The 14,555-nt window shown below is 44.7% G+C and overlaps 1 protein-coding gene and 1 long non-coding RNA gene across 2 annotated transcripts; one reads left to right on the plus strand and one right to left on the minus strand.

The window, feature by feature from the left end:
• Positions 1 to 1,956: 1,956 nt before the first annotated feature.
• Positions 1,957 to 12,093, plus strand: HOXB13 (homeobox B13). The gene is made up of 2 exons (XM_080979485.1): positions 1,957 to 2,840; positions 9,340 to 12,093. The coding sequence occupies exons 1-2, from the start codon at positions 2,150 to 2,152 to the stop codon at positions 9,648 to 9,650; spliced, it is 1,002 nt and encodes a 333-aa protein (XP_080835611.1). The 5' UTR covers positions 1,957 to 2,149; the 3' UTR covers positions 9,651 to 12,093.
• LOC308462168 lies at positions 9,842 to 14,197 on the minus strand. Its single transcript, XR_013979037.1, has 3 exons — positions 14,124 to 14,197; positions 12,349 to 12,416; positions 9,842 to 9,978 (listed from the first exon to the last, which is right to left on the minus strand). It is a non-coding gene; the product is annotated as an uncharacterized lncRNA (long non-coding RNA).
• Positions 14,198 to 14,555: the final 358 nt, after the last annotated feature.

Raw genomic sequence — 14,555 nt, forward strand, 5'->3', positions numbered from 1 at the left:
GCTTTTAATTCTCTCAACAAACTTACCAAACAGAGCTTGCTGCTCTCATAATTTCTGTTTTACAGAGGAGGTACAATGGTGGCTTTGCTCAAGATCACCATCTGAACCCATGGATGAGGAAACATTTGAACTTAGGCCTTTGCCACCCTGTAGGCCCACCTCTCTGACTTCATTCACAACCAGACAAAACCTTATACCACCAGCAAGATACACAGAGCATTTTCCTGGCCTTGGATGAACAACAAGAGTTTGAAAACTGGAATAAACTGGAATAAAACTAAGGCCTTGGTGTGTTGTGTGTATGCAGAGATCCTGTTTTATTTTTCCCTTCCCTTTTATACATTTACACTTCATTCTCCTCCGAGAGAGGGAAAGGGAGAGATATAATAAATCTATATTTAAATCGTTATATGTGCATTTTAAACGTCCCACTCCCCTTAATGAAAAAGAGGCAGTGGAGTTCCTCGTGGATAAAGAAGGCATTTTTTTTCACTTTGCCAAGACAAAAATTAGAGGTGGAAACTCCTGCGCTGCAATAGTTTTGGCGCCTTGACCGTGGCGATGAGTGTTGCGAGAAGGAGATGCCTTTAGAAAGGGGGATATAATTCTAACAGACTTCATGGGGGGGGGGGGAAGTATTTGGGGCGGGAGGCGCACTTTCAAGGCCAAAAAGAGATGAGTGGGGAGGCAGACTGACGCTGATGGGTGCTTGTGGTTGTATAAACGTACATCTTTACCCTGATTTACTTTAGAAAGTCAGGTTTATGTATTGCAGCAGAACACAGGCTCTCAGCCGAGCACCACGTAACATTTTCAGCTTCCAGGTAGTCATATTCATGGGGAGAATGCGGGGTTCCGTCTCCTGTCTCTCGCGCACACGTGCACGTACCATCTAGTACAGTATATTCCGTCTAATAAGACATCAGGGTCTCACTTTTGGAGCGCGGCATTATTCGGTTCACCTTTCTCAAACCGCTTAAGGTATGAAGATTTGGGAAATGTCATTTCGGAAGGGCAGAGTTGCCCGCGGAGGCTGAGTTGGTGGGCTCACTTCCCTCCCAGCATCTAGTGCGAAGAGGAAAGGCCTGGTGCGTCTGACCAAGCGCAGTATCTCCGAACATGATTTCTGCAGATATCTGAGGAAAGGGGGACACTTTAGCCTTGCACATGCGTTTTCTACCCAGTCCTTTAGCTTGCAGCTGCTCTCTCTCTCTCGCAATGCAGTCTGTGAGATGTGTGTATTTAAAAAAAAAAATGCTTCGAAACAAATATGTCAGCCCCCCCAAACCTTGGATTCAGAAGCACGTTCTTGCAAGGATGGGAAGGGATACCAGCGCATAAAACACTGACGAAGCATTCTGGGGATAGTTTGGACACTTCGCCAAATAATTTCGAGGAAATCAGAAAGTTTCAGACAGACAGGATACATTTCCCATTTATCTCAGATGGATCTTAATTGAATTAATGGTTTTCTGGTGATATACCCACGGTCTGTCTTTCTTTCTTTCTTTCTTTCTTTCTTTCTTTCTTTCTTTCTTTCTTATTCCAAGTTCTAAACACTATAGCACTGCAGACTATTCCTCCTAGATCAGCCGATGTTTCTCTTTCCATTCAATTGTGTCCATTCCGTGTGGAGCAGGGAAAGAGACGCTGGTATGTGGGGAGGGGGGCGGTAATCTTGGAGGAAAATAAATAAATAAATAAATAATAAATTAAAATGTCACCACCCCCTTCCTGTACAGAAGTCCGTCACGTGTGCAGGTCTCTCTCCCTCTCCTCTCCCCTCACCCTTCCTTCCCTCTCCCTGTCTTGCCATAAAAGCATTTTCGCAATTTTTGTCTGGCCCCCTCCTCCCCAGCACGTCTCCAGTGGATGCGCCTCAGCCAATGAGCGCGCCACTCCGGGAAAGACGCCTCCTTTGCGTCGGGGGAGGGAGGGAAGAGGGGGTGGGGTGGGGGTGCAGGGAGAGAAGCTGACGCCGGGCGCCTAGGCGACCCTCCTTTGGCAGTCGCCAGCCTTTTAAAACGATCCTCGCCGCCTCGCCCGCCCCCCAGTCGTCCAAGCCGCGCGCCATCTGGTTACCCCGACCGAGAGCGGAGCGCAGCAAGCCGCGGGCGCCCATGCGCCTTCCCGCCGCGCTCTCCGCTGGATGGACCCCGACGCCGCCTTCGGAGAAGCCTCGAGGAGCCTGGATGAGGTGCCCGCCAAGAGCATGGACAGCTTGCTGAGCTCGCCGACGGCCTTCCCGGGCGGCGGCCACTGCAGGAACGTGACCCTGGGCGGCCTCAGCCCGACGATGCACGGCTCCGCTTACCCCGCTCCGGCCCTGGACGGCCCTCCTTCCTCCGGCCCCGGAGACGCGTCGACAAAGCAATGCATTCCGTGCCCGGCCATCCCGCAGGCATCCTCGACGACCAGCGCCTCGCCCTTCTCCTGCGGATATTTCGGCGGTGCCTACTGCTCCTACCGAGTGGCCCGCGGTTCCCTCAAGCCGTGCCCCGCGCCGCCTCAGCCCGGCTACCCGACGGCAGCGGAGAAGTACCTGGACGCCTGCAGCTCGGCGCCCGCCGCCGCGGCTCCCGAGGAGTACCAGACGCGCCCAGCCGAGTTCGCCTTCTACCCGGGTTACGCGGCGGGGCCTTACCAGCCGATGGCGAGCTACCTGGACGTTTCGGTAGTGCAGACCATCGGAGGGCCTCCTGGCGACGCCAGGCACGAAGCGCTCCTGCCCGTGGACCCTTACCACGAACCCTGGGCCTTGGCCGGGGGATGGAACAACCAAATGTGTTGTCCAAAAGATCAAAGCCCAGCAGGACACTTTTGGAAAACTGCTTTCGCAGGTAACCAATGCCTTTTTTTAAAAAAAAGAAAGAACGAAAGAAAGAAAGAAACGGCCGCCTCTTTCTCTTCTCCCTTCTCCCCACCCCTGTCACCGCCGCTGCCCTACAAGGCCGCCAGATCCTCGGGGTGGATTTCGTGGTTTTCCAGGGAGCTGGGTGGACTAGACCTCAGGGAGCGCTTGATCCCCAAAAGGAAAAGAACTGGGGCCTCCATCCTGTCTGCTTTTCAACCTAGACGTGTGTTTGTGTGTGTGTTTGTAGTGACTGCGGGTAGTCCTGGTTGGAAACTTTGCAGATGCTCCAAACCATCTTTATTCTCAAATATTCACCATCTATTCTGCCGCCGGTCCCTATATTAGCTTAGTTCTTGGGATACCTGCGTTGCATGTGTGTAGGTGCTTAGATATCACACCCACCCACGCTATAATAAGATACGATACAATATAATACAACCAGCCTAATATCCCCCAGTTGTATGATAAATTAATGTGGCCTCATCAGCTTCTAAGAGATATATATGAGAGAATTGTGTGCGTGAGTGTGTGTAATTCCAATCAGTTCATATTGCAATGAAATCAGCAGCAGATTTTTACACCCTACACCTTGGAGATATAGGCATCAAATATGCACCAGAAGGGTGGCTAATTTCACTGCTGTATGAATTGCTCTCAGGGTCACCTGAAATATTATTACAAAATATATATGAGGTTAGACAACTATGTATGCCCTTTGTGTGTGCGTCTCTATCCTCTTAGTTGTTGTTGCTGCTTTAGTTTACGTATGAAAAATGCTGCTCAGAAAGGCTGTGAAATCTCACCTACTGGTTATTTTTCAACACCCAATATGACCTGGCGGGTTAGAGCTTTTTTCTAACATACCCTGGATCCTTCGGATAATAGCTAGAATTAAATATGAACCAGCTCTCCAACGGTGGAGCAGGCATAATGTAATCATAATGTAAAAAACCCACATGAGTAGTGTAATCATAAATGTCTCTGAGCATGTGTGGAGTGCCCTTCCCTCATCGCTGAGTAGTCCCCAGTCAGCCCCAATCACAAACCAGAATTAGGGCGAGGGCCTCTATGTTTGAGCACTCTCCGTCTCCAGCACCTGCCATGCTATCAATATTGCTATCACATTTTGCCTCATTAAATCAGATCAGTCTCTACAATGGAACTGCAATATATTGGCATTGCTACAGGTGCGTAATACTCTATCTTAGTTTTCCTACCCATCCAGCTTTCTGTGTCTGCATTTTCAGCTGCTGTTCCTTTGTTTTTATAAAAAAAAATCCTGATTCATCGCATCCATTAGAAACAGAAATACTCCCCGCCCCCGTAACATTGTGCACGGCCAGATTGGTTCCAAGTGCCTTAGGGCAGATGCAGAAAATTATAGGCAATGGTAAGGCTGGAAATTATTGCTATTCCTGCCATGCGCCCCAATGTATCAGTGGGACACTGATTGTAGAATTGAGACATAGAACCATTTATTTCCGCTGGAAGTCTAATGTCAGTCTAGAGCAAATTGACTCTAAGAAAACAAACGAAGCTTCGCTATCTACCAACCAGTGTGTTAAGGAAGGCAGGCTAACCTCAGTATTTCTGCTTTACTGGTCTGGAGACCCTGCTAGATGGAATGGAGAAAGAGGAGACAAGTCCTTGAGACAGACTAGTCCTAAATGAAGGATTATGGCAGGGACATGTTGCATCCACAACAACATAGGTAACTGTGGGGGGCCTAGGCAGAGGGGTTATTGCCTTAAATATATCATGCACAGACAGGGGTTTTTTTTGCGGATGGGAGAGCCATCTGGATGCAAGAAGGATGGACTAGATTACTACTGGTACTTCCTTTCAGCTACTACATTCCCTTCAGTCTCTGTGTGGCCTTCCAGTGACCACTCACCTAACTGGTGCTTAATATGACTCTGCCACAAGGGGTCGTAGAATCTTCCCCTGCTTTAAGCACAGACCTGCGGCCATTGCAGTGTGTGACTGCAACCGACCAAACCATTCATTCTGGCTCAAGCCCTATTAAATTCTGCAGGAATTCTCAGGGGGTAAGTGTGCCTTCAGTTGCACATCTAATGAGTAGCTGGTGGACTATCAGATGTGAGATGTCTTAACAGAAGTGACAGACCTGTTGAGTCAGTCATAGTTAAGTGGCTTTCCTGAAAACAAATCTCCCAAGTCTATAATAACAACAACAAATTAAGTTGGGAGCTAAGTGTGTAAGGTTTGAGGTTGCGCAGAACTTTTCATCAAGCAGAAGAATTATGCAAAACCCCAGGCCTTGCGTACTCCAGCACCAACTAAGCTTCTTCCACAAAGCATACCAATATATATTTACACTAGCCCAAGCTTGAGGTTTTAATCCTCTTGCAGTGCAACAACAAATATTTAGTCAATTAAATGTTTTCAGTCAATTGCCAGGGACCCAATCCCTACCTATGACTAATGACCTGACTTCTGGTCCACTTTTGCATTTACTTGAAAGAAATCTCATTTAATTTCCATGGGACATCTTTCCACTTGAGTTTGTTTAGAATCACTGCTAAACTTTTCCTAGGGGCAAAGAGAAGATCATTCATCTGCTTCTCTGCTTATTAATAACAAAATTACACTGATCCACACTTACACCGCTAAGTGTTAACACAAAATACAAACTCAGTGCAGAAATATTGCTTGTTTATCAATTTTCCTAAATTATTTCTAAATCATCTTTCAGGGCACATTGCCCTCACAAGGCAGTGTACAAAAATTCATCCACAAAACGTGGTGGTATATTATCCCATTAAATTAAAAATCACATCACATCTTTGAAATTGGTGTAAAATGTATTGCAACCATTAATGAAATAGAAATTAAAATGTATTAAGATTTCTCTTAAAAACTGCCAGCAATGGGGCCACATATACTTCCTAATGTGGGGGGGGGGGAGTGGGGAGATAATTCCACAATTAGTGAATTACTGTTGGGGGGGGGAATCCTGCCCCTAACACTCATCATTCTGAAACTTCTTAAAACTGAACCACAGAGCATGGTAAATCTGTATATTTACCTCAAAATGAGTGTCCATAATACTTTCTGTGAATGTAGTTGTAGACTGACAATCTCCTCATTAATTAACAGACACATCTTCCAAGCCACAACATATTAGCTTTGCTGCAGCAGCAACAATTACTGTATTTACTTTTATACAATTCCGCCAAAAGGTGCAAAAATCTTAAAAGCAGGGAAGCAAATTTATTATATAAAGCATTTATATGCCACCTTTCTTTTTTCCTTTTCCTTTTTTAAATATGCCACCTTTCTGATGCACAACCTCCCAAAGCTGTTTACAAGATTCTGAAATAATATTAGAGCAATAAAATTTAATATGAGACAAGAGAAGAAGATTCCTGTAGGAAAATAAATAAATATGACAAGCGCATTCTATGATGACCTTATATTTATGAGCAAATAACTTTTAAAACTCTGCATCAGTGTAACCATTGTGGTGCTGTAGGCCCCAATCCAGTGTATCCCAATGTTTTAGGTGTAGTAGCAATTTCACAGTGCTCTGTGCTCCCAGCAAATACCAATGCAATTTTGTTTCAGAATTGCTCATGTGAAACCCTACATTATCCATTATGGTGATTCAGTATTTCACGTCTCATGTCTTTAAGGCCGCCAGCACAACAACAAAAATTAAAGGTGCAATAGCAGGAAGTTATGGAATATCCTCCTCCAGCAAATATGCCTGACATTGACATTTCTGCACCAGGTTAAGACCTACCTGCTTACCTGGGCTTTTTTGAGTTGCTAGCAGTAGCCTCTGTTGTTCTATTGAGTTGTGTTGGCTCCCTGAGATGTTTTTATGATTGATCTACAGCTGATTTTAGGCATGTTTTATCTTCTCTGCCTATTTCTTAGGTTGCTTGCATTGTAACTGATCTGTAACCCACATTGAGGTTGTAAGATGAAAGGTGGTATATAATTATATTAAATAAGTGCGTGTGTACATACTTATTTAATATTTAGTGTATGTATGTACACACACACATTTAATGTGTGTGTATACATACTTATTATATACACACACACACTTATGTAATATAATTTTATACCTTTTTTTTTTTTTTTGCATGCAACCCCACTCAAATGAATGGGACCTGCTTGAGTCCTTCCATGCATCTGAATGGGGAATGGGCAGGAGAAATTTCCGTTGGGTTTGCTCTAATGTTTTTACTCAGTTATGCAATTGCTGTTAGTTACAGCTGACTGCACAGTGAACAGTGGGCAATGAAATAAATTCATAGCTATTCAAATTACGTAACAACAACAGCGTTTATACTGCAATAAGGTGTGCTGCCTTCGATCACCTCAGCATTGTATTGCTGTGGCAGTATAGCCCCCAAGGAATATAAATATTTCAGTAATGTATAGCGCTGTGTAAGGTTATCCACCACCAGCATCTAGCATTATTTATTGGTGTCTAGGCAGGAAATAATTACTCCAGACAGACAGGACACACAAGCAAAAACCTCTGTCTCAAAGATTTAGTAAAGGATTTTTTCAAAATATTAATGGGCACATTTGAAGTTAAGCACTTATAAATCTATGGCTTCCAGTGGTAGATTTAAGCATGTGCATACATCTCTTTCATTGAAGATGCAATGGGAATTAGAAATATCTACCCTTGGCTGCATCATGTCCATGTTTTTAAAAACTCATTTAGTAAAATGTGCCAAAGATCATAAGACTCAGCTGAGGATCTGGAGTGCAGATGATGGCTATAATTTACGTTAACTGATGTCCCACCCAAGATATTTCAATGCAGCGTAGATCCCGGATGTAATCATTTCACATTAATTTTCAGATCTATGTGGCCATACACTGACCACCCAAACAGTTTGACTGTTGTTTCATAAAGATACACCACAAAGATGCTTAAGTGTTGGGTCACAAGCTTTTTTTTTTAAAAAAAAAAAAGCAGCACGCGATAAAATTAATAAATAACTCAGCTAGATCTTTTGTTTCTCTTTCCCCATTTTTACTTATTTTTGGAAGTAAAAGTTCTAGCTCAGTCTTGAAATTTCAAGAAAACATCTTGCTTGTTGGCATCATAACCCAAAAATTCCTCAAAACACAGTCTGTAAGAACACAGCAATCCCCTTTGTTAAAAAGCTTTATTACATTTTTTAAAAATTCCACACATTATGAAATTGTACGCTCCTATCTACTAAAATTATTTCAGCACTCACTTTATTTAGGTAACACTGCAGGTCCCAAAACAGCATCTGGCTTTTTCCATCAGATACCAGTAACATGCAACAGCAAGTAACTATAAGAGGAGTATTTCCTTATACTATTCAGTTCTGCAGGTTATATTCATACAAAGTACCAAAACACAGTATTATTTTCTGTGAGCACTGTTCATTACTATAGTCTTCACCTACAGCCATGTCCAAACTCCAGTGACACACACAGGAAGGCTAGCAGTCTGTCTGGTGTTAATGATTACATAGAAATTAAACACTGACAATAATTTATTAATATACAGGTGTGTGTGTGTGTGTGTCTAACTAAATCTTGTGAATGTGAAGATGGTTGCTAAAACATATGTGAGTAATCAAAACCTAGTCCTGAATAATTTCCTAACACAAACCCCTTTCCTAAAAATATATATATTTGGAAATCAGTTCCATTGAAATCAATAGGGTTTTGCATCAAATTATTTACAACCAGTGTAAAAGTTGCTCAGCTGATCTGAACCCCCAACAAAGATATTTTAATCCAGACTAATTTGCAATTTTAAGCCCTGCACTATTACTCTTTATAATAAATCAAATACCTACAGGAAAATATGTGGCACACTTTGCTTCTAACTCCCGTTGGTTAAAATGGGTTGGAAGCAAGTGAAAGGAATTGTTGCCAGGCAGATCAGTTAGGTAGAAAAATATCGATTTCTAAATTTTCCCACGTCTGTATTTGACAGCCCACATTTGGTCGAATTGGGTGTTTTGTTTTTACGCACAACCTCCACATTTATCGCGCCGTGATTTCAGTGGGATTTTATGCGCAAAGCAAACTTCTCTAAAATGGGGTTGTACTCTCGCAAAGCAGAGAAACGGCCTCACCGGCATCAGACAGAGGCCGGAAAAAAGAAAAAGGCATTATGGCGGCAGATCTGTGTTTCGGGGACAAATTCAATGCATGTGAGAATAAATAGGGCAGGGGGGAAATGAGGTGGTGAAAGATAACCAAGAGAGAATGAAATGAAACGGATAATATTCTGCAGAGTCTTAACTTGTGAGTTTAGGGGCCAAGAAAAAGTCCAGCGGTTTTTAGAAGAGTCCATTTCGCTCGGCTGTGGCCTTGGGGGATTTCCTAGACAAAGGACTGGGCGGTGGTGGTTATGAGTTTCATTCCCCAGGGCAGGCCTTCCTTCCTAACTGTCGTCTGAGTTTAACGCGCTCTCCTCTTTTCTTCCTTTCCTCCCTTCTGTCGGTCAGAAGCTGTAGGCCAGCACCCTCCGGAGGGGTGTACCTTCCGCCGGGGGCGCAAGAAGAGGATCCCTTACAGCAAAGGGCAGCTGAAAGAGCTGGAGAAGGAATACTCCAACAGCAAGTTCATCACCAAGGACAAGAGGAGAAAGATCTCCGCCGCCACCAACCTCACCGAGAGACAGATCACCATTTGGTTCCAGAACCGCAGGGTCAAAGAGAAGAAGGTCGTGGCCAAGGTCAAAGGCACCAGTGCTCCCGCGCCCGCGCCTGCCACCACCAACAGCAGCGGCGCCGGCAGCGCCAGCAGCACCCCGTGAGACGCAGGGACAGACTCTCGGAGGAGGAATCCATGGAAAGGCGGCGGGAAAGAAGCTCCCCCCGCGAGGAAGGGAGGGGGAAATTAACGCAGGCTTCTCTGCTGCCTCCCCAAAGCCTTGCGGGAACAGGAGGTGGTGGGGGGAAGGAGGCCGCGGGCGGAGGAGGAGGAGGAGAAGGGAGGAGGAAACGAGAGCAGAATTACGCACGTGGACGCTTCAATGGCTTCTCCGCTCTCCAGCCTCCCACCGTCTCCCTTCTCCACCTCGGTGGAAGCCCACGAAATTCGCTTAGCGCTGGCGTGGCTGGCGGCCTCTCCTAGCCTCTCTCCTTTAAAAAAAAAAAAAAAAAAGAGTTAATTATCGTCGTTGTTATTGCTGTTTCCTCCAATAAGTTAAAACCCGATTTGCAAAGCAAACGGTGTTTTCTATTTTATTTTTAAGCGATGCGTTGTTGTTATTGTTTTTATTATTTTATTATTGGGGGGGAGCTGGGAAGGGGAGAAGGAAGCCGTGTGCAATTTGCAATTCATTTTTATGTGTTGTTTTTTTTCCGGGGGGGGAGGGGCGTTGCCGCCTTAGCGCCATTGCTATGCGAATTATATTCTATTTTTCTTTGTACCAAGTTCCGTAATTCAGAGCTGCTTTAGGGGGTGGGGGGGGAGACGAAAATAAAACCAAGAAAACGACAACTGCCTATCAATCGAACCGAATGTTAAATAAATTCTCCATAAGCACCACGATGGCTCGGCTTGCTTTCGGTTCCGTTTGTCTGTTCGTCGAATGGGAACATTTTGCAGAAGCGAAGGAACAGACTGTTCTTTCATCTGTGTGAAAGATTGATAGGAATTTTTACCACGAAGAAAATCTATTACACATACATACATACAACATAATCTATGTTTTAGGGGACTTGTAAATTTGAGAGGTTATAATCTTTATTAAAATCTCAGCATTGCATATGACGAAATAAATATTTTAGAATGGCTTGTATGTATACGTATATGTATGTATGTGTATATAGGCTAACCACCGATTGACGATTTTTTTTGGGGGGGGGGGGGAGTTGATTAATCATATGACAATGATCCCTTTATCGATTGCATTTAAATGAATTTGAGTACTACCAAAAGTTAATAAGTGCCTTGGAAGACACTGAACGATACGCTAGAGAATTTACAATACAGCAAACAGATAGTTGCAAGGGGAAGTCAACTTTAAATGTTTTTATTTTTCATTCCCTATTCACCACTCCAGAAAAAGGACTTCCCTTCAAGCCCAGTCCCACGGATTAAAAACCTGCTCCATCCGCTAAAGCGTGGAGGCCTATTTTGCTTGTCTGTATAAAATACAATGGAACATAAAGGACTGAAACCATATATGCGCACTCAGAACGGGGCAAATCGTTTTGAATCCAGCGAATCTTGTTGGAAAGTAAATATGGATGGGTAAATTATAACGCTGTAAATTGTTTTGGATGTTGCCTACTATTATTGACGTCCTGCTCCTTAGCTACATAAAATTGGGAGCTAGTTCTCTAGATGAATTGGTTTAAAATCTGGGTATTTAAAGGGGAGTTTGTGCGTGGGAGGGGGCGGTGAGAGGAGGACCCGGAAGCAGACGCTTCTCCTAGTGCCAGTGCATAGCACGAGGGTAGCCAACAGGGTGCCCTCTCCATGCTGTTGGACTCGGACTCCCATCAGCCTCAGGCAGTACAGCCTATAGCCAGGGATCATGGGAGTTGTAGTCCAGCAGCATTTGAAGGCCACTACATTGGCTACCCCTGGTTTAGTCAATACTAATAGTGCAGTGACTGTAGGTCCTTAAAGAAATTATTTATCCGGGGCGTTGTGATGAGACTTTAGTTCAGAATCTCTGATTCTCTAGAGGAGAAGAGAGGGGGAGGTTTTCGAAATCGAAGAAAATACAACCAGGCCTACACTTTGTTTACACTCCTGTACTAACCGTGCAATCCTATCAGAGTCTACGCAGAAGTAAACCACTTTGAGATCAGTGGGACTTACTTCCAAGTAACTGTGTGCTTAGGACTGCAACTTTTACTAATATTTTGAAGCAACTTCCACTGAAATCAATGTGCCTTACTTGGGGGGGGGGGTATTCTTAATCAAAGGAAATTCTTTTGCAGAACGTGGGTTGTTTCAGCATGATTTTGGTACTGTTCAAGCCCCCACAATCTGATTCTGGTGCTTAGAAGTAACCACCCGCTGATTTCAATGCAGCTTGCTCATAGTGTAGGAGAGTGTCTTATGTTCATCAGTTGTCTGTTTATTATTATTAGTATTATTTGTACTTCTAGACGCATGTATATAATTTATTCTGAATGCCACAGAGATTGCATAAGCAGTGCTCATTATCTGACACCACAGGACCAAACATTAATAAACGTAATAATAAATATCAGAAATAAAAGAATTGAATGGGCAAAAAAAAAGACAGTGGGAAAAAGGTATTTTTCAAGTAGCCAACTCACCTGATTCTAAGGTGAGAAGATTCTGAGGGGTGGGGATTGTTTCAGTGTTTATTTCGCTCTGTTCCGTCACAAGTGTTGGTGACATTCCTGAATCCCCTCCCCCCTCGGTACCTCCCTTGAGTCGAACTGGGTCGTAAACCTCAAACAAAGCTTCATACTTTCATTTTAAGCCCCCCACCCCCCAATATATATGTATTCCTCGCCTCTTACATCTCACAACTTGCTCTGCCAGTGCTTGATCGTGTCAGATCCTTTGCGTTGTTCTATCTCAGAAGGACCTGGGATTTAAATACAGAACATCTAATGAGAAGTTCATTATCAGTGCGCATGAGTAAATGGAAGGCCAAGTTCAAGGATGAACTGCTCTTTCTCTCTTTGGTAAGACCGCAATGAGACAAGCTGATGATTTTATATATATATATTAAAAAAATGAAATATATATTTCAAAAAAATGCATGCCTTTTTTTGAAAGAGAGATCTCCCCTCCCCCCGCCCCGCCCCGCCCCCCGCAAGACAATCTCAATCTGCCTGGCGTGTGATTTCGATTTCGGAGACAATATTCAGTTGCATCTACTGTCAGCATGTACGTACTGTATTGTGGTTGCTGGAGGGAGGGGCGGGGCTCGTCCTCCCCCCCCCCCCAACCTTCTTGTAGGTTTCCCTGGAAAGAAATTGTGTTCTGCTGTCTGCAGTGAGGATGTGCTAGCAACCCCTCCCTTTCCCCCCTCTCAGTCGCTGAAACTGAGGAGGGAGGAGTTGCGCACCAGGAGGATGAGTCCAGTGGATAAGGATTGGGTCCAGCGTAGTGGGGGTTGGGTGCCTTAAGGGCTGAGGAAGCCGCTCTGTCTGCCGGCATGCGCCACCTCCAACAGTACCGAGGGAGGAGCAGCTTCCCAGGCACAGTAAATCAGGCCTTAACTTTGACCCCAAAGGTCGGGTTACTCCTGGCACATAGGCGGTGTTGACCTTGACTCCAGCCCCCCCCCCTCACGCTCCCCGGAAAAGGAGGCTCTTCAGATCAAAAGGAGTTTATTGCATTGATTTTCTCCCTCTTTTCGCGACGGGGGGTGGGGAGGTGGGGAAATGACGCTTTGGCGTTTGCTTGCAAGATTAGGTCAGCAGCTCCACCTTCCGGTCACGCGTATCAGTGTAATGTTATATATATAAATAATGTGATATATATATATATATATATATATATATATATATATATAGCCTTTTCCTTGGCTTCATTCTTCTGCGCTCCCTTAAGCACGCGCTCCTGCGCAATTTTGTGGGCGTGTGTCGTGTGGGGTAAGATCTGATCTTATTCCCAAAAATCAGGTAGCAGTTGGGACAAGAGGCGAGGCAAAAGAAGAATTTGGTGCAGTGTATGCGCTGTGGGTTAAACCACAGAGCCTAGTACTTGTCGATCAGAAGGTTGGCGGTTCGAATCCCCGTGACGGGGTGAGCTCCCGTTGCTTGGTCCCAGCTCCTGCCAACCTAGCAGTTCAAAAGCACGTCAAAGTGCAAGTAGATAAATAGGTACCGCTCCGGCGTTTCCGTGCGCTGCTCTGGTTCCCCAGAAGCGGCTTAGGCATGCTGGCCACATGACCCAGAAGTTGTACACCGGCTCCCTCGGCCAATAAAGTGAGATGAGCACCGCAACCCCAGAGTCGGCCACGACTGGACCTAATGGTCAGGGGTCCCTTTACCTTTACCTTTATGATAAAAGAAATAGACTGGTCCAATTGGCTACACAAAACTTCACACACATCCCAGAAACCCCCACCTAAACAAATGCGTTAAAAAGGGGATCGAATTGGTACCGGATTTGTCACGACCTAGACACGGGACCTCCTTGGAATGCCAGGAATATACAGAAGAGATTGCCTGTGAGAACCTTGAATAACCACATCATCTGTGCCCCTCGCAAACTAGGATTGCCATGCTTAGGTAACGCTTTCCTCCGAGGTGATTGCATGTCCTGCCTCTTTAATCCTTACACTGTAAATTATAGCGCTCTCTTTAAGGCAGTCCTGTACTCTCCCCATTCTACAGATGGCAAGGCTGAAGCTTCTAGGCAAATGACGGGCCCAAGGCCACACACACTGAATCCATAACTGTGTGAAATTTTGAATTTAGGACGTTACAAACTGTAACTCGTGCGCTCCAAACGATATTTCCAATTCATCTCACCTTCCAGTACTGCTGTTTTTTTCTGGGATTGTTTACTGCTACTATTGATTTACAGTTATTTTACTGAAAAATCAATATCTCCTACTTGGGGATCAGGTTACACGTAGGATTTTTGAACTGCCCCCTTTATTTTGTGCCCAAGATATAATTTTGACTATTGATATTCCAGACCTCACCCCTCCCCATGTGGGATTTGGTGCTAATCAAATATAAAAATCCCAATTTTGGGAAGGTGGATA

The sequence above is a fragment of the Podarcis pityusensis genome (assembly GCF_964106645.2).
Source record: "Podarcis pityusensis genome assembly, chromosome: 13".
Taxonomy (NCBI): Eukaryota; Metazoa; Chordata; class Lepidosauria; order Squamata; family Lacertidae; genus Podarcis; species Podarcis pityusensis.

Excerpts from the sequence above, each read along its gene's own strand:
- HOXB13 (XM_080979485.1), top strand. The coding sequence starts at position 2,150 with ATGGACCCCGACGCCGCCTTCGGAGAAGCCTCGAGGAGCCTGGATGAG. Across the intron at positions 2,841-9,339 it reads TTGGAAAACTGCTTTCGCAG|AAGCTGTAGGCCAGCACCCT; the intron begins GTAACCAATGCC and ends TCTGTCGGTCAG.